Source organism: Quercus lobata, chromosome 1, assembly GCF_001633185.2.
Source record: "Quercus lobata isolate SW786 chromosome 1, ValleyOak3.0 Primary Assembly, whole genome shotgun sequence".
NCBI lineage: Eukaryota > Viridiplantae > Streptophyta > Magnoliopsida > Fagales > Fagaceae > Quercus > Quercus lobata.
In genome coordinates this window covers 8,973,380-8,992,611 of record NC_044904.1, presented here as the reverse complement: position 1 = coordinate 8,992,611, position 19,232 = coordinate 8,973,380, and the positions used below count along the sequence as shown (strand labels likewise).

The window sequence follows — 19,232 nt, the reverse complement described above, 5'->3', positions numbered from 1 at the left end:
ACCAAAAAAGCAAAGAAAGTACATATATTCTTACACTACGGAAGAAAAAAATGATTGATGTGCACGCTTTAAACAAAAAAAACAAAGAAAGTACATAGATTCTTACATGTACATGTACGTTGTAAACAAAAAAAAGCAAAGAAAGTAAACCAAAAAAGACAAAGATTCAATCAACCAATCACCTCAACTCCTCATCTCATTTGATTTTTATTCTCTGCAGAAAATATATTTTGCCACACCTAAATCTTCAACGTGATTCTTTTTTGTCTACTCCTCATCTCATCTCACCTCATCTCCATTCTTTTTTGTCTGCTCCTCATCTCATCTGACTTATATTCTCTGCAGAAAATAAATTTTGCCACGCCTAAATCTTTCTTTTTTGTCTTTTTATTGTTCAATTGGTAATAAAAGAGAAGGGAAGTGCGAAGTAGAATTGCATCTCATCACAATTCCTCAGGTTGCAAAGTTATTCTTTTACTTTGTTTTAGTGTGCCACAACTAAGGATTGTAAGTTTTTTGTAAATGTAAGGTTTTTTGCTTTGCTTATTAACTTATAGCTCTAGAAATTAACAAATTTATTATTATTGTATAAACATGTGCTTTGTAAATATTAGAAGCTAATACATTGTAAAATATTATGTATTGTTGTAATTGTAATTAATATTATTTGTATGCCTATGATTATGATAATTGTTGGTGTTGTTGTTGTTGTTGTTGCTCTTGTTATTCAAATTTTAGATTAATGAATTATTTTTTATGGTTATCTGATTGTGTGTTTTTTTTTTTTTTCCAAGTATCACTCTATAATTCTCACTCTTTTAGTTGGCATCACAATTGTGGTAAGCATCTCAATTATAGTTAATACTAATTATTGTGTGTATGATTATTTTTGCTAAAACTATTATTATTATTATTATTAAAAATTTTGCTTCATAAATCCTTTATTTGAGTTTCTTTCAATTTTGTTGTAGATATATTTGAAATGGAGCAACAACAATACCACATCTCTAATGATGCAATGGAAGGCAATGTACGTTGCAAGATCCAAATTTATTAATGTCCTAATAATATATACAATTATTCAATTTACATGAAAATAATTTAAACATTAGCAATATAACATTGTATATATATATATATATATATTTTTTTTTTTTTAAATTCAGGTTTCCACCTTACGAGTGCGGTCTCAATCGTTTGCACCCCTCCCGCAGTTAGGCGAGCATATCGCCCCATATTTGCATCAATGTAGATTATACCGTGTTACCCGCCTACCACATATAGATATTGATTGGAGTCTTATCACTTCTTTGGTGGAGCGATGGCAATGTAGTACCCATACATTTCACCTACCTAATTGTGAAATGACTACAACTCTACAGGATATAGCAATCCTTACAGGATTGCCTATTGATGGCAATGCAGTGTGCGGGCCAATAAATTTGATTTGGAGTATAGAATGTCGTAATTTACTTGGGGTGACACCACCTGAAACAGCATTGAAATTTGGTGGTCTTAAAATAACATGGGTAAGGGATACATTCTCAAACCTACCAGAGGGTGCCAATGCTATAACAACCCAACAACATGCTAGGGCATACATGTTTCAGGTTTTGGCTTTACTATTTGGAAATAAGAGCCAAAGTAGATTGCATTGCTGCTTTCTCAAGCTGTTAGACGACTTTGGTGTAGCTGGGGAATATAGCTGGGGTAGTGCTACACTTGCTTACCTTTATAAAGAGCTATGTATTGCTGTTATTAAAAAAAGCACGGAGATTGCAGGTCCTGTTTTCATATTACAATTATGGGCGTGGGAGCATCTTCCATATCTGACCCCAATTCCAATAAATCCAACAAATTTAAATGGCGACGACCCATACGGTTGCAGGTATAATATTTACTTTTTATTTCTATACAATTTTGTAATCCTTGATACTTCCAAACCCTAAATATTGTATGACAATCATTAATTGTGTATAGGTGGGATACCAAAAGAACATTCACTCATACACCAACGCATGTTTTGCGTTCATACCGTTCTAATCACGATACATATAATAATAAACAGGTAATATATCACAATGCATTAATGGTTAATTTACTAGTTATATTATTGTCTTGATTGATTATAACATAGTTATTGTAATTGGAATTGCAGGTTGTTTGGACACCATACGATAACTATATGCATCCATGGTGTCTTACAGAAAGAAATATATGGACTACAACAGCGCCATTGCTGTGCTTCCAAATTGTAGAGTATTACCACCCAGAAAGAGTCATGCAACAGTTTGGGTTGTTGCAAAGATGTCCAAGGTGGCCTACAGACAATTTGGATAAATCTGTGCATTGTATAAAGTTGACAGGAAAGTCCACTGTCAATTGGAGAAGGCAGCATGACCAATACTACCAGTGTTGGAACATGCGAGCTGAACTTCTAGTTGGAGATGACCATTTTGATTCAAGTGTGGACTACGCAACATGGTACCAGCAAAATGGTCACCTATTCACAACACCAGAGGCTGCTGCCCATATATACCAGGTTATTATTTTAGCTTTTTCGATAATACTGCACTAATATTGATAACAAGTTATTTACACATCCAAATACTGTACTAATATTGATAACAAATTATTATTTTCACTTTTTCAATATTACTGCACTAATAAATGTTATTTTCCTTTTTCTGCGGCAGCAAACTGAGGTCAATAAAATGTTAAATTTAGCTGTTGCAAATCAACAGAGGAATGATCTCACAGCACAACAAGTCCTTCCACCAATAGTAGAGGGCCTTACTCGACTGAAGTTATCAATGGAAGCAAATATTTCCTCAGTCCCTACTGAAAGGGTGACAAACTTCGGGCGACGACAAAGGCGCCAAGGAAGACAGCCGCAAACCTATACTGAAACCCACTCATCTACCTCTGCACAACGTGGACAATGCCGAAATGATGATGCCGGACCATCCACCTCCGCACAACACAATATGTACAGCTCTACCCAAGCTGGGCCATCAACATTTGCTGGTAATGAGCCAACCACCTTCAGTGAGTATAATCCAATTAATGTTAACGAGTATTGCATGAATTTATATCAACAGATTGGGTCATCCACTTCCATAGGACAAGGATTTGAGGGTTTGTTTAGCTATGACCATTATCCCCAACCTAATTCAACACCTCCCTCCTATCACCCATCGCCACCTCCATCTTATACTGGGCAATACAATTATGGCCAAGATAGCCAGTACAACTATGATTTCTGCACACCACAACCTTCCCAACCACCCCCTTATGTTGGTGATTTTTGCATGCCACAAAATACATTGGTATGTGCTCCAAACTCTGAAGAAGAGGCCTCCGTAACAGACTCTGAGGAAGATGCCTCAAATGAGGATAGTGGGGAAGATGTAGAAAATACCCAAGATATAGAGGTGTCTTCAGATAATGAAGATGACGACTATGGTAATTATCAAACAGAAGTTGATATTAGAACACAGCCGAGGCACATGGGGAGAATTCTTGTGCAAGCACGAAGGTACCCACAACGAGAAAATAGGCATCCTCCATGTTGTGGAACACAACAAAAATTGAATGTACCTCATCGTCGCAATCACTAATCAATGTAAAATGACTGTTTATTAAAAATATATTAAAGTATTATCATTATTTATGCATCATTGTAGCAAAAAATATTATGCCTAGATAGTATACATAGCACATTATACTACTAACCGTAAGACCTTTGTGAAAACAAGAAATGTGTACATTTTTCCTTTGGTAAATCTGTTTTCCTTTGCATGATGGCTATTGTGGTGTACATTTTTATTTTCATTCTCCACAGCCTCTCTTCCAAACTCTCGTAAAAGTGTCAAAGACAAAAAAAAAGTACATAGATTCTTATTCTCCACAGCCTCTCGTACATTGATTCTTATTCTAAAGTGCAGGCTGTAAACAAAAACAAAAAAAAGTACATAGATTCTTATAGAAGAAAAAAATTGACTGATGTGCACGTTGTAAACAAAAAAAAAAAAAAAAAAAGAAAGTATACAGATTCTTACAATAGAAAAGAAAAAATGATTGATATGCACACTATAAACCAAAAAAAAGCAAAGAAAGTATATAGATTCTTACAATATAGAATAAAAAATGATTGATGTGCATACTGTAAACAACAACAAAGTATATAGATTCTTACAATACTGAAGAAAAAAAAATGATTGATGTGTACACTGTAAACCCAAAAAAGCAAAGAAAGTACATAGATTTTTACAATATAGAAGAAAAAAATTGATTGATATGCACGCTATAAACAAAAAAAAAAAAAAGTAAAGAAAGTACATAGATTCTTACGTGCACGCTGTGAATAAAAAAAGCAAAGAAAGTAAAAAAAAATAAAACAAAAAGTTAATCAACCAATCACTTCAACTCCTTATCTCATCTGGTTTATGGCAATGGCATTGCCGAAATAGAGGAGAGAGATATAAAAAAAAAGTACGCATATAAAAAAAGTACCCTATAAGGATAGATTCAAGTACAATGACATTGCAAAGATTCTTTTCAGTATTTGTGGCATTGCAGAGATTCTTTCAATATTTTTTTGTTGCCGAAATAGTGGAGAGAGATTGATAAAAAAGTACACATATAAAAGAAAGTACCCTATAAGGATAGATTCAAGTACAATGGCATTATAGTGGCATTGCAGAGATTCTTTCAGTATTTGTGACATTGCAGAGATTCTTTCAGTATTTTTTTGACCGAAGGAGTTTTGTTTGTCATGTTCTTTTATGGTAAAAGTATCCTATAATGTCACTGAATTTAATTGATATGAAACTTGCATCCTATTTAAACAGTACTAATGTCACTGAAATTTCCACCGTTCTTATTTTCTACTCTTTTTCCCCTATAAATTCTATCAACCTTCTTCTCCACTCTTGTTCCCCTCATAATTTTACCAACCATTTTCAAATCATGGGTGCCATATATTCTACAAACAACTATAAGTAACAACACTTGCAAATATCTATCCGTTCGTTATCTTTTAGAAGATGAGTTATATTTCTTAAGTAGTTACTTTTCTTTTTATAATATTCATGTTGATATGTTTTAGGGGCATAGCTAAGCATGAAAATCTTTTTTTTGTTAAATTATTTGTTCATGCAAATCTTGTTTCTGTATTATGTGTTTTGCAACATGAACTGATTTGTATAATATGTTTTAAATTATTTATCCATGAATTCTTGCCTAAATTTCAAAATTGACGTATATTTCCTTAAAGAAATACTTAGTTTGTTAGCCTATAATATACACGTATGTTTAATACTATTATTATCAGTGAATATTTTTAATGGATTACCTTCTTGTATTGCATTGTAATGGTTGTGTTGTGTTAATTTATTAATACTATTATTATGCTTTACTGTAGATGGCAGAAAAGTTGTTCATTTTTCTCATCCATTCCGGTGGAATAATTAAACATGGAGAAAATGAGGTTTATTACGAAGGGCCACCTCCTTCTATGCTTCCATTAAGCCGGGGTGTTACATTTGAAGATCTATGTGATAGAGTAGCATCCACGCTTCATATAAACAAAGAAGATTCAAAATTGACTATTTGGTATAGATTTCCATTTCAATGTCATCCACATCCTGTGACTTACCAGCAAGTTTTGGTAGCAGATGATAATGGTGTCAATGCAATATTCGATATGTTAGACTGCCAATATGGATTTGTAGGTGCAGAGCTATACGTGGGTGTAGAGCCTATAAGAAGCCACCGAGATGTTTTCCCCATTCGATATGCCAACGAAGGACCGAGTGCATTGTTTAGTTATTCACATGGCGGGCACTTCCATGATTCATATGCCACTCATATTGGTCATTATTCTCAAGATGCGGCTCATTCTCCAATCAACATCGGTGGTGCTGACTATCATTCTCCATATACCCATGTTGCAACTGAGGACCAACATGTTCCTTCTCGGCCAATGAACAACAGTGATGCTGACTATGATAATCCAATTGAGCATGTCACACAAGAGACTACTTGTTTTGAGTTTGAAGCTCAGTATGACCAAACCACCTCTCAGAGAGCTGCTAATGATCCTAATGATACACATCGCATAGCTGCTACTACTGAAAATGAAGTCCATACATTATCAGAAAGGATGCGAACTATGGATAATGATGACCAACTTGATGACGATGAGGTCCTTGATGATATTGGAGATGAATAGGAGCCTCCAAATGAAGGTAATCATGAAAGCAGTTCAACTATGGGAGTCCATCAACCTTCATCACTAAGCTTTTCACAGAACACGTGGGATAATATAATTGATCCAACCCCACCATTTGAAAAGCCCACTCAGAGTATTTGGGACCCTACCCAAGAGTTTTATGTGGGCTTGCTTTTTGCCGATAAGGATGAACTACAAGCTGCTGTTAAACGCTATCACATCAAGAGGAACCAAACATTTTGTGTAAGAGAGTCAGATCCAGAATGTTGGTCTGTAAGGTGCAAAAATTGTTCTTGGCGTCTTCGAGCATGCTTCCGGGCTACATATGGGTTGTTTGAGGTTAGGAAGTACAATGGTCCACACACATGTACAGAGTCTACGCTCACACAAGATCACGAGCAATTAGACACCCATGTTATTGAGAAAGAGTTGAGGGATGTTGTCAAAAATGATCCAACCATAAAGATTGCTTCACTTCAACAGACTCTTTACAATAAGTACCAATACAGACCTTCTTATTTCAAGGTGTGGGAGGCAAAAGAGAAAGCAATTGGTAGAGTGTTTGGTGATTGGGACAAATCTTACCAATTATTGCCAAAATGGTTGAAAGCTTTGACTGATTCAAACCCGGACAACAGGGTTATTTGGAGAACAATACCTGCTACTATGCCAGGCTGTGCGATATTCGAGAGAGTGTTCTGGGTTTTTGGTCCATCAATTGAAGGTTTTCAACATTGTAGGCTAGTGATTAGTATAGATGGAACTTTCCTATATGGTAAGTATAAAGGTACGTTACTGATTGCATCAACTTGGGATGGTGACAACAGACTTTTTCCACTTGCCTTTGCCATTGTGGAGAAGGAAACTAATGATAGCTGGTATTGGTTTTTGCGTTGTATTCAGATTAATGTCACTAATCGAGAAGGGTTATGTGTCATATCTGATCGTCATCCTGGTATAATGGCAGCGATACGGACTATATGTCAATCGACACGTTGGTATCATCGTTTTTGCCTTCGCCATGTGGCTAGCAATTTCAATCAACAAATTGGGAATAAAAACTTGAAGGCTATGGTAATGTGGGCAGGCATGGAGAACCAGTTACGAAAGTATCAAATCACCAGGGATAGAATTACTCAATTAAGTGCAGATGGTGAGAAGTATTTAAGGGAAATGCCGGTGGAAAAGTGGACGTTAGCATACGATGGTGGACATCGTTATGGGGAAATGACCACAAACTTGTCTGAAAGCTTCAATGGAATTCTAAAGAGTGCTAGAAATCTGCCCATAACTGCATTAGTTGAACTTACATACTATCGTTGTGTCGCCTACTTTGCCGATCGGTATACTAAGGCATGTGCAGAGGTTACTGCCGGTGAACGCATTACGGCCTATGCAAAGAATAAATTCAATAAATGGGGAAAAAAGGCACCAAAGCATTCAGTTACCGTGTTCAGTCATGAAGATGGTCTGTTTGAAGTCAGAACACTAATAAACCCTAACTCTGCATATAGGGGTAATCATCGTCATGAGGTAAATTTGAGGCAGAACACTTGTAGTTGTCAAAAATGGCAGGTTTATAAGATTCCGTGCTCACATGTCATTGCCGTGTGTAAATATCAAGGCATCTCTGCAATGCGATATATCGACCGTTGCTACCATTTGGAAGAACAAGTTGCTTGTTATGCACCTAGATTTCGCATAGTTCCAGACAGTGTACATTGGAATGAGCCTAATTTCCCGGTCTTGTATCCTAATGTCAAGTTGCGTCGTGAAAAAGGTCGACCAAGAACAACTCACCTTCGAAATGAAATGGACGAAGGGGCAGAGCATCAACCAAGGCCATTGTGCAGTCTCTGTAGGCAAGAAGGCCATAATAGAAGAACATGCCTCACTCGAACTGTGGCTAGCTCCACTAGTGGCTAAACTGAATGACCCAACATAAGTATTCAATCTACTTCAGTGGATTGGTTGGATTGTTGTTTTGTTTTTTTTTTTTTTAATTATGTTTTTAGGGGTTGGACCATATTGTTAGTTTGTATTATTTGAAAGAACATGGTACTAATTCCATATGCTATGATGTTTTCTAGCACTGCAAGTTAGATTGGGGTGTACGTTTATTTATTTTGTGTCTGTGTGTCTATATATATATTGTGTATTATAGTTTAGGGTTTCAATAACACCTTATAGTGTGCACATCAATAATCATACACACATTATAGTGTGCACATCAATCATTTTTTCTTTTCTATGGTAAGAATCTGTATACTTTCTATGTTTTTTTTGTTTACAGCGTGCACATCAGTCATTTTTTCGTTCTATAAGAATTTATGTACTTTTTTTTGTTTTTGTTTACAGCGTGCACTTTAGAAAAAGATTCAATGTACTAGTGTACTTGAATCTATCCTTATCTATTTCTAAAAGAACGTGACAAACCAAACTGGTTCAGTCAAAAATATATTGAAAGAATAATATGCGTACTTTTTTTATATCTCTCTCCTCTATTTCGGCAATACCATTGCCACAATTCTTTTTTTTCTCACATTTTCGGCAATTAGATTGTCACAAATTTTTTTTCCTATTTCGACAATACCATTGCCACAATTAATTTGTCACAAATTTTTTTTTTCTCTATTTCGGCAATACCATTACCACAATTTTTTTTTCCCACAATTTCAGCAATGGCACTGCCGAAATAGGGGAAATTTTTTTTCCCACATTTTCGGCAATCCCATTGCCGTTTTCTCTCCTTTTTATTTTTTTTTAATCCTTTCGTACTTTTCTCCTTTTTTTTTTTTTTTTTTTTTTTTTTTTCACATTTATGGCAACGCTATTGCCGTAATCCTTTTCTCCTTTCTTTTTTTATTTTATTTTTAATTTATGGCAATGGTATTGCCGAAATAGGGGGAAATTTGTTTACCCCCTATTTCGGCAATCTCGTTGCCGTAATCCTTTTCTCCTCTTTTTTTCCATTTTTTTTTTCACATTTACGGCAATGGTATTGCCGAAATAGGGGGAAAATTTTTCCCCCTATTTCGGCAATCCCGTTGCCGTAATCATTTTTTTTTTACCATTGCCGAAGTAGGGAAATCTGTTTCCCCCCTATTTCGGCAATCCCGTTGCTGTAATCCTCTTTTTTTATTTTTTATTTATTATTTATTTTTTTTTATTTTACATTTATGGCAATGGTAATCTCTTTTTTTTTTTTTTTTCATTTACGGCAATGGTATTGCCAAAATAGGGGGAAATTTGTTTCCCCCCTATTTCGGCAATCCCGTTGCCGTAATCCTTTTCTCTTTTTATTTTATTTTATTTTTATTTTTTTTAAACATTTATGGCAATGGTATTGCCGAAATAGGGGGGAAACAATTTCCCCCCTATTTCGGCAATCCCGTTGCCGTAATTCTTTTCTCTTTTTTTTTTTTTTTTTTTTTTTTTTTTTCACATTTTACTGAAATAGGGGAAAATTTTTGATTCCCACAAATCTTTTTTTTTTTTCCACATTTTCGTCAATGGAATTGCCGAAATTTGTTTTCCTATTTCGAAAATCCCATTGCCATAATCCTTCTCTCTTTTTTTTTCTCACATTTTCGGCAATCCCATTGTCACAATTGCTAAAATTTTTTTTATTCCCCTATTTCGGCAATGGTATTTCCAATTTTTTTCTCCCTATTTCGGCAATGGAATTACCTCAAGTAGTTTATCACTTTTATTTTTCTCCCTATTTCGGCAATGGTATTGCCACAAATTTTTTTTTCCTATTTCGGCAATGCCATTGCCACAATTAGTTGTCACAAATTTTTTTAACTAATAATAACTAATTATATGTGATTTATTATGAAAATATTGTGAACATGAAACCTGTTTTTTACTCTTCTAGAGATTTCGAAACCACTTTTTTTTTTTTTTTTTCCATTTTCGGCAATGCCATTATCACAATTGCTAAAAAAAAAAAATTTTATTCCCCTATTTCGGCAATGACATTGCCGCGATTGCCTTTTATTTATTTATTTTAAAAGCACTCTACACTCAGGCACACAGCATTCGGGCAGGAAAACTGGGCAGTGGAATTTCGGCAATGGGATTGACGAAATTCAACATTTTCTCTCTCCTTATTCTCTCTCCTGCTTTTTCCTTTTCCTTACTCTCTCTCCTGCTTTTTATTCTCTCTCCTGCTTTTTGGCTGAATTTCGGCAATGCCATTGCCGAAATTCAGTCTCTCTCCTAATTTCCCAATTATCTTTGAACAGTTCGTATAACGCAAATTAAATTTGAATTTTACAATATTAACCCAAAAGACTCCGCATTCAAAAGCAGGTAGAGGGAGGGGGATTTTTTTTTTTTTTGAGAATGATAAAAAAAAAAAAAATCTAAAGACATTGAATGGTGAACTGAGTTTGAGAATGGACATTTTTTTTTAATAAATTTTTTATTATTAAGAAACCAGACCCGAGGGTCAATTTTATTGCAAGATGAAACAACAGTTACAAAGAGTCATGAGAATGGACAAATTGATTGAATTTAGGATGTGTTTGGATATCACTTATTTTGCTGAAAACTGAAAACAATAAATAAATAATTTTCAGTTACCGTTCACACTCACAAAACACTGTTCATTTGCCTTAATGCACTGTTCATGTCTTATGAACAGTGCAACAGGTGTCGGTCAAAAAAAAAGAAAAAAGAAAGAGGAATGAAAACGCAAACACAACCATAAAACGCGTATCCAAACACGTACTTAATGTGTATTAATACATTACATTAATTGCCTCTAAAAGGAAAAACCATCCATTCAATGATGATGAGGATGGAAGGGAAAAAGTTGTTACTTTTTCTCTCTCCTATTTTATACACTTTTAGAAGATTGAATAAAAAAAAAAGATAATTTTATTTTTGAAAAGGGTCATGTTAATGATTACTTTTAGGGCATTGATTAACGATTTATTTTAGGAAAGTTTTGACACAACTTTTATGGGAAATAAAAAAAAACTGTCAAAACATTAATTGTTTTTTTTTCCCATAAAAACTTTCTTTAAATGAATTATTAATCAATACTCTAAGAGTATTCGTTAGCTTTTTACTTTTGAAAATCACAAGCTCACAAACCCCATTTTGATGGGTATTGACTATTGAAACTTGACTGGGAATGCATCAAAAAACAGAGAAAGGGAGGAAAAAAAAAAAAAAAACTTTCTAAATACATTGAATGGGGAACTGGTTTTGAGAATGGACAATTTGATTGAATTTAAGGTGTATAATGCATTAATATCATGCATTAATTGCCTAAAAATAAGGGAAAAGTTAATTCATTGGTGATAAGGATAGAAAGGAAAAATTGTTACTTTTTTCCCTCATTTTATACACTTAGAGGAAATCTATTTCTATTTCTATTTCTATTTCTATTTCTATTAACTATAAAAAAAGTAGCTATGCCACTACAGTGACTTTTGGTTTAGTTAGTCACTTAACCTTTTTTTTTTTTTATTTTTTTTTCCTTTTCGTTTGTACTTTTTTGTATTTTATTATATATATATATATATATTGTTATACTGGCATAATAAATTTCACAATATTCACAATTATTGAGGTATCAATTTATTATAAGTCAAAATAAAATAATAAAATATGAAACTGTAATTATCCACAACTGGAAATAAATGTTTTGTGAAAATGTTGTGACACTTATTGGGTGAATATGTAAAAACTACAGTAATTTTGGTTTGTTCAATATATACTGTTCATTATTTATTTATTTATTTATTTTTCCAGTCCTCGATTTGTGCTCTTTTTTTCTATATATAAAAAGAGTGAATAGGCTCATGAATAGTGTTATGAACAATATTTTTGGTTTATTGACTTGCCTTTCCCCCCCTTTTTTCCTTCAAGTTCACTAACTTGGTTTGAGTGTTTTTTTATTTTTTATTTTTAAAATTTTATTATTTTTATTTATTTACTTTTTTTTTAAGGATTCTTATATGTTTACTTTCTACTTGTAATGTAAGCTTACATTGTATACACACAAAAAGTAGCAAATATTATATACATTTGCAAAAAAAAAAAAAAATTGTACAAATTTTGCAAATGTGTACAACATTTACCAATTTTTATGTGTTTACAATATAAATTTACATTGTAAGTGCAATTTATATTTCAATGTATATATATATTATATAAAAAGAGTGAATAGGAAAAGTTACAATAATTTCGTAACAGTAGTTTTGGTTTATTTAACTTTCACTGTTTTACTGGCCTTTTTTTTTTTTTTTTTTTTTTCCTTCATGAATGCATAAAGATGTAGTATATTATTTTTGGTTTGTCCACAATAATTTTCACAACACTTTCATAACAAATCAAATATGGTAAATTGTTATTGGTTCTAATTTAAATTTACCAATGAAACTACTTTTTTGCCCACCAATAACAACTTGTAGTAACCTACTACTTATGATTTGTTGTGAAAATGTCATGGACATAACATTTTTTGTGTGTGAAAAATGTTAAGACATTTTGATGTTGTTACAATATTTTCAAAATTGCTGAGCTGTCAATTCTTTACAAGTTAAAATAAAATATAACAAAATTATAAAGGTATTATGAAAATGTTGCGTCATTCTGTTGTGTTTTTAGAAATTTTTTGTTAAGCCAAAATTCACTATTCCACATACAATTTTCTTGAGTTGACTTTTTGTATATTTTTTTCTTTACACACTATTTTAAGTAAAAACACATAGTTTTGCACACAAAAACAAAAACAAAAACTTAGGAAAAAAACAATTTTCATCCTTTATGTTTGGGGTAGTTTACAATTCTTCCTTAAACTTTAAAATCAAGCAATTTTTCCCTTAATATTTTGAAAAAGAGCAAATATGTCATATTGTTATTTTCTCAGTTAAACTCTAATGAAAGCTTATGATTCTTAAAATAATTTATTGTGTAATGTCTAAATTACTCATGCTAAATTTTAACATCTTAAAAATTTTCTTTACGTATTTTGAGTTTTAAATGATAAAAATTATTGGAAAGTTAGAATGATGATATTCGATAACACATGCCTTTTGTTATCTTTTTTATTTTTATTTTTTTTTTAATTTTAAATTTCTTAGCAAATCTCAGTTGTTTATTGTTGGAAGATGATGATATTCGTTATCATTTTTAGAAGTTTTTAGAGAATAGATATATTGTCTTTAGCAAGTAGGTACTAAAACACTATTATAGTTAAATAAATATTTATATGTTAAATAGCAATCCTAGCTTTGTGATTGATCAAAATTCTTAAATGAATGAGATTAACTTTTTACGACATAATTATCAAAATTCTTAAAATTAATGTCTCTTTTGATTAATGTAAATCTCTATATACTTTATGTAAGGACACGTTCTTGGCACCCAAGCCCAAAGTGTAGAGGGATATCAGCCCAGTGAGCCCAATATAATAAATTTGTAGAGAGTGAGTCAAAGAACTAGGCCCTAGCGATATTGACAACTACTAAAATGGACTTAGAATATGATCAAGCAAGTACAAAGAATATAGAAATAAAGGAAATCCTTGTCCGAGGAGGTCAGTTATCATATAAACCAATTAAACATGTTGTAAGTGCAATTTTGATTGCTATAGTGTTTTTTCTCTATTTTTCCGATCCCTTTCCTCATGGAGGGTCTCTTGCATTATATAGCTTTTTCTGGGCCATCTTGACCCTACACTTGTTGATCATTTGATCCCTTACTTGAGTACTTGTCCCATCAGACACCCTCTCTAACTTTCTGTGAATTGTGGTAGCCAAGACAGTACTGTTCAGGGGTTTCCTTAACATAAATGCGGCCAAAAAAGTAGCTGCAGTGCATTCAATGTGGTGGTAACAGCTTTCCATTAGATATTTTTATGTTCCTATCATCCTTATACGTTTATGATACACGTCCTTGTCACTGAAGCTTCCTGGAAGGTCACCATGATAGCTGGAGTACACGTCTGAGCTATAATCATCATGTTCGAGGAGTCATTCCTCCTCGGACCACCCTCCCCTTCTGTATTTTGCTCATTAGATCCTAAGACTGAACTACTCATTGCCATTCGTTCGTCCTCAGACTATCCATGCTCTCGGCCAAGCCCAAGGCCCAAGATATGAGTTGGCCCCTTATCCCTACACTTTAAAAATAAAATGATTCATATATTTGTTTTGTAATACAAATAAAATCTAGAATTGACCTTAATTATTACAGTACTTTTTTTTCACGGGAAGCACGTTGTTATCCCAACACTTTAAAAATAAAATGATTCATATATTAGTTTTGTAATACAAATAAAATCTAGAATTGACCTTAATTATTACAGTACTTTTTTTCCACGGGAAGCACGTTGTTATCCCAACACTTTAAAAATAAAATGATTCATATATTAGTTTTGTAATACAAATAAAATCTAGAATTGACCTTAATTATTACAGTATTTTTTTTCCACGGGAAGCACGTGCCTTGCACATGCTACCCTAATTAGTAGAATAAAAAGAGAAAATCCATTTATTATTTATTAATGTCAAAATATGTCACAACCAGAAAAAGTAATTAAAGTAGGCGCTCTGGCTCTTTCTCACAAAATGACAATAGTATAAAACCCATATTTTATTGCAAAAAATATGTGAATGGATTTTTGCCTAAAAATTAATATAAATTATCATTAAATTAAACTTTTGAAAAACAATAATATAAATGGACACACCTGATTTCATAACTTATTGATTTGCATGACTTTGAGTGATGGATAATTTCTACTCACTATTAAACATCCTTCATTTTTTGTTGATCACTCATAGTTATACAAGTCAGTAAATTATGAAATTGAATGCGAATATGAGTGTGTCAATAGTATTATTGTTCGAAAGCTAAGGAGAATCAGGAGATTGATGTTGAGTATTTAATTTCCATGTTTAAGTAATCTCCCAATATCTGATAGCATCATGCCCATGCATTCAAAGGTCTATGCAAGGAGATCACCTTCATTTTTTGTTGTTAACATGGATATCCAGAGATCTTTCAATACATGGCTACTTTTCGGGTTTGAATAATTCTCTCATCTCAACATATATTACATAATCATATGGAGGAATCTCTTTGGGGCAAGAGAGTCAATATTGTACCGGAGGCTATATTGGTTTGGCCAGTGGTACAATATATTTTGAATACCGGTGTACCGTTTCGGGTTTATCACTATTTTTTATATTTATAAATATATATATATATATATACATATGTATGTATGTGTGTGTGTGTGTATATTATAATAAATATAAAAGTTTACCATAAAACATTTCCTTAATTCAGAACTAATTGGGGGTGCCAAGATGTAAGTTGAGAGTTGTGAACACAAGACCTCATGGATTTCATGAGACATTGGAAACTGCTAAACCAATCATTTGGGATCAAATCACCTTCATGTTGATTGCACAAAAAAGTAGAATAGAAAATTTAGCAATAAGATAGGAAGCCAAAATGGGCTTTTATCCTTTTCTCACAAACTTTTTAGCAAAATGCCCCATGTTTGAAACTAATTAGGAATATGTAAAACTCGATTTTTGGAACATCGAGTTATAGCGAACGTGGACTTAGAAATTTTTTTTTGGAAATCGAGTTTCATGTAAAGTACTTGAGTTCATGGAACTCGAGTTCTACTTGAATTTTTTCAAGGAACTCTAGTTCTATGAACTCGAGTACTTCACATGGAACTTAAATTCCAGATTTTTTTTTTAAAAAATTTTTAGTTCGCTATAACTCGATTGTCCAAAAATCGAGTTTTAAGTTAAAACTCATTTTTAGAAAATCGAGTTTCAAAACATGGGCATTTCTCTAAATAGTTTCATATATGAGACATTTTGCTGAAAAGTTTTGACGAAAGGGGCAAATGTCCATTTTTTCCAAGATAGGAAGGAGTAGATTCTCTTCTTAATTAGGACATGGTATAATCAGTGTTTTAAAAACCGGACCGGACTGGCCGATTCAATTGGGAATCGGACCTTAATCCGATCAGCTTCTGATTAAAAACCGAAAATGAAGGAAAAAACGGAAAAACTGCCGGTTTAACCGAAAAATCGGAAAACGGTACGGTTAAACCGGTTTTAAGCTTGTTCACTAACACTTCAGCTACTGTGTTTCTGAGCAAAAAAATAAAAATAAATAAGAGATTTTGTTTCAGATTTAAGAAGAAGAGAGGTTTTGACTTTGAAAATGTTGTTAAGTCTAAAGCTGTGAAGCCTTATATGCCCACATTGACACCAAAAATATTAGATTTACTATTTATGACTTGAGTCACTTGACATAGTTGAAAAGAACTGAGGAAACCCAAACCAAAGAGATGCAGCCATGCAGGTACAGTTTGTCCACTTCAATTTAAGAGCTTTTCTTGCTGCTCTTGTATTTTTTTTTTTTGGCTGAATAAAAAGAATGAGAAAAATCTTGCTTCTGCTCTTGGAGACTTGCACATGCACTGATGCACATATATTGACCGAGAGAGAGTATTGAAGGCAAAGAGATGAGAAATTAGAAAAAGATAAAAGAAGAAACTAGTACAGAGCTTTTAGTTAACCAAGGTGGGGATGTAAGGTTTCAAAATATGTGGTGGGTGGAGTATCAACGTGTAAAGAACTAAAGGTAGGATATGTGGTGGAAAAGAAATGGGCAATGATATTGTCACTCATTGGTGACTTTTTGATATTTGAAAAATGAAAGAATAACTAAAATAATTTTTGTAGTGAGCTTAAGTTTGGTTGTCTAATATATAAATAAAGAAAGATGTTATATTTATAATGTTTTTACAATAAATTATAGGTGGTTAATTGTTATTAATTCAAATTTGAACTTAATACTAAGATTACTTTTTTGACAACAACAACTAGTAACAATTTGCCAATTAAAATTTGTTGTAAAAATATTGTGAAAATATTGTGAACATATCATTTCTTATAAATTAAAGTTAAGGTTTAATGTTTTACTGTTATTTAATTTAATTTTTTAGTTAAAATATTAGTCATAAAATTATTTATTTATTTATTTATTTTTTATAATTATTAATTAATTATTTATGACATCATCGGTCCGACCTCGGTCCGACCATAAAACCAAGAACCACTCTCTATTCCGGTTCTTTGACCGTACTGGTTTTTAAAACCATGAGTATAATAGCCCTTATTTACGTACACTCTCCATTAGTGTTAAACCTGGTCGCATTTTTTGCAAAGAAAAAAGAAAAAAGAGAGCGACTAATGCGTAAGTGTATAATAGAAATTTTAGGTAAGAGTTATGAACCTAGGTAATCATGGATCTAATGAGGCCCTATGGATCACAAAACCAACCCCTTGGGGGTAAGATCGCCTTCATTTTGACTACACGATCGAATATGTAGAATAGAAATTTTAACACTAAGATAAGTATGAGTAGGTTCTCTTTTTGATAAGGACACGTTGTAAAAGCCCCTATTTACACACTCCATTAGTGTTGTACCATGATATGGGTTTTATATTTCGAATTATATTTAGGTAATAGGATATTTTTGTATTTATTTATATTTTTGATAATTAGTTGCAACAATGAGGAGAAGGCATTTGAACCTTGGATGTCTCCATTTACAACATTGAAAATGTTAGTTGATGTATGCAAGATTGTTGGCTATTAATAAAACTAGTCACTAACCCATGTGATATACGGGAATAGCTACTGGATGAGTTTTAGGAAAAGAAAAAACCATTATTTTTGAGTTGGAGTAGTAAGCAAAAATGCATTTAAAAAATGATATTGAAAGAAATAGCACATTGTTTTATTAGTTAGGTAGAAGAAAGTAATGTTATTTTATTTATTAGTGTTTTGTGAGAAGGAATAAGAGATAGAATCTCTAGTTTAGTTTGTGTCGTATATATAGATATATACAAGGTAAGTTGTAGTATATATAGCAATAGGTGCGTATTGAAAAGTCATAATATTTCAAATTAGATATACCAAAAAGTGCCTATTGAAATGTTATAACCTACTGGGTAAGGTCATAACCCTTCATATTGGATATATATGAAAGGTGCTTATTGAACGAAAATGTGTCTATTGACTGAAAATGTGCCTATTGAATCAAAACGTGCCTATTGACTGAAAATGTGTCTGTTGAATGAAAATGTGTCTACTAACAAAAAAGTGCATATTTAATGAAAATGTGCCTATTGAAGGTGGTCATAATCCTTTGGTTATAAATAGTGGTTCATATTCATTTGGTAATTTTTTCTCAATTTCTTTTCTTTCATCTTTCTTAAAAATACAAAAAATTTGTGGATTTTAGCTATTTGTAGAACCCAATAAACTTGATTTAATATGTGCTTGTTAATTTGAAGTAGTTCGTTCATTGCCATAGAAATTAATTATCCAATCAGATTTTTGGCATTTCATTCAATTTTTCATAACTCGTTTCCTCTTAATTGTATGATCAGTTGATCAATAACTTCAATTTTGAAATAAAATAAAATAAATAATTATGGGTACCCTTGTAATTGTAGTCCGGAGTCAGAGTATATGGAGGAAATTGTTGAAACCATCCTGTCATATTGATGTTCTTGCTCAAGACTCTTCAACAATCATCCCGCAAAATGAAATGCTGCTTTAACTAGTCAAAATTCTATTGCTGAGTGGACTCGCTTTCTTTCTTTTTTTAGTTCCAACTTTTTTACTGCCACTTCCCTTTTGTCCGCCACTTCAACATTTTTCTTTGTTCCGTAGTTGAAGCCAACGTTAAATTTTCTTTTACTTTTCTAATATGGGTCAGTGGAGTGCGTATCCTTGTTTTCTGTGTGGGTTTGTTTCCTTCACTCCTTGTTTTTCATTTCATTCATCTGTTTAGTTTGGGCAGTTTTTTTTTTAGACGGTTTTTTCTTTTGTTAAAGAGTGAAAAGGTCTAAGAATCAAACCACACAACTATTCGGTGTTTTTAGATGTTTACATGGCAATAATTTCTGTAGTCACGTGGCGCAATGAA

General features: G+C 32.6%; 1 protein-coding gene across 1 annotated transcript; it reads left to right on the top strand.

The window, feature by feature from the left end:
- The first annotated feature begins 6,274 nt into the window (after window positions 1–6,274).
- Window positions 6,275–8,161, top strand: LOC115994674. Its single transcript, XM_031118897.1, has one exon. It carries the CDS (start codon window positions 6,275–6,277, stop codon window positions 8,159–8,161), a length of 1,887 nt encoding a protein of 628 aa, XP_030974757.1.
- Window positions 8,162–19,232: the final 11,071 nt, after the last annotated feature.

Excerpts from the sequence above, each read along its gene's own strand:
- LOC115994674 (XM_031118897.1), top strand. The coding sequence starts at position 6,275 with ATGGGAGTCCATCAACCTTCATCACTAAGCTTTTCACAGAACACGTGG.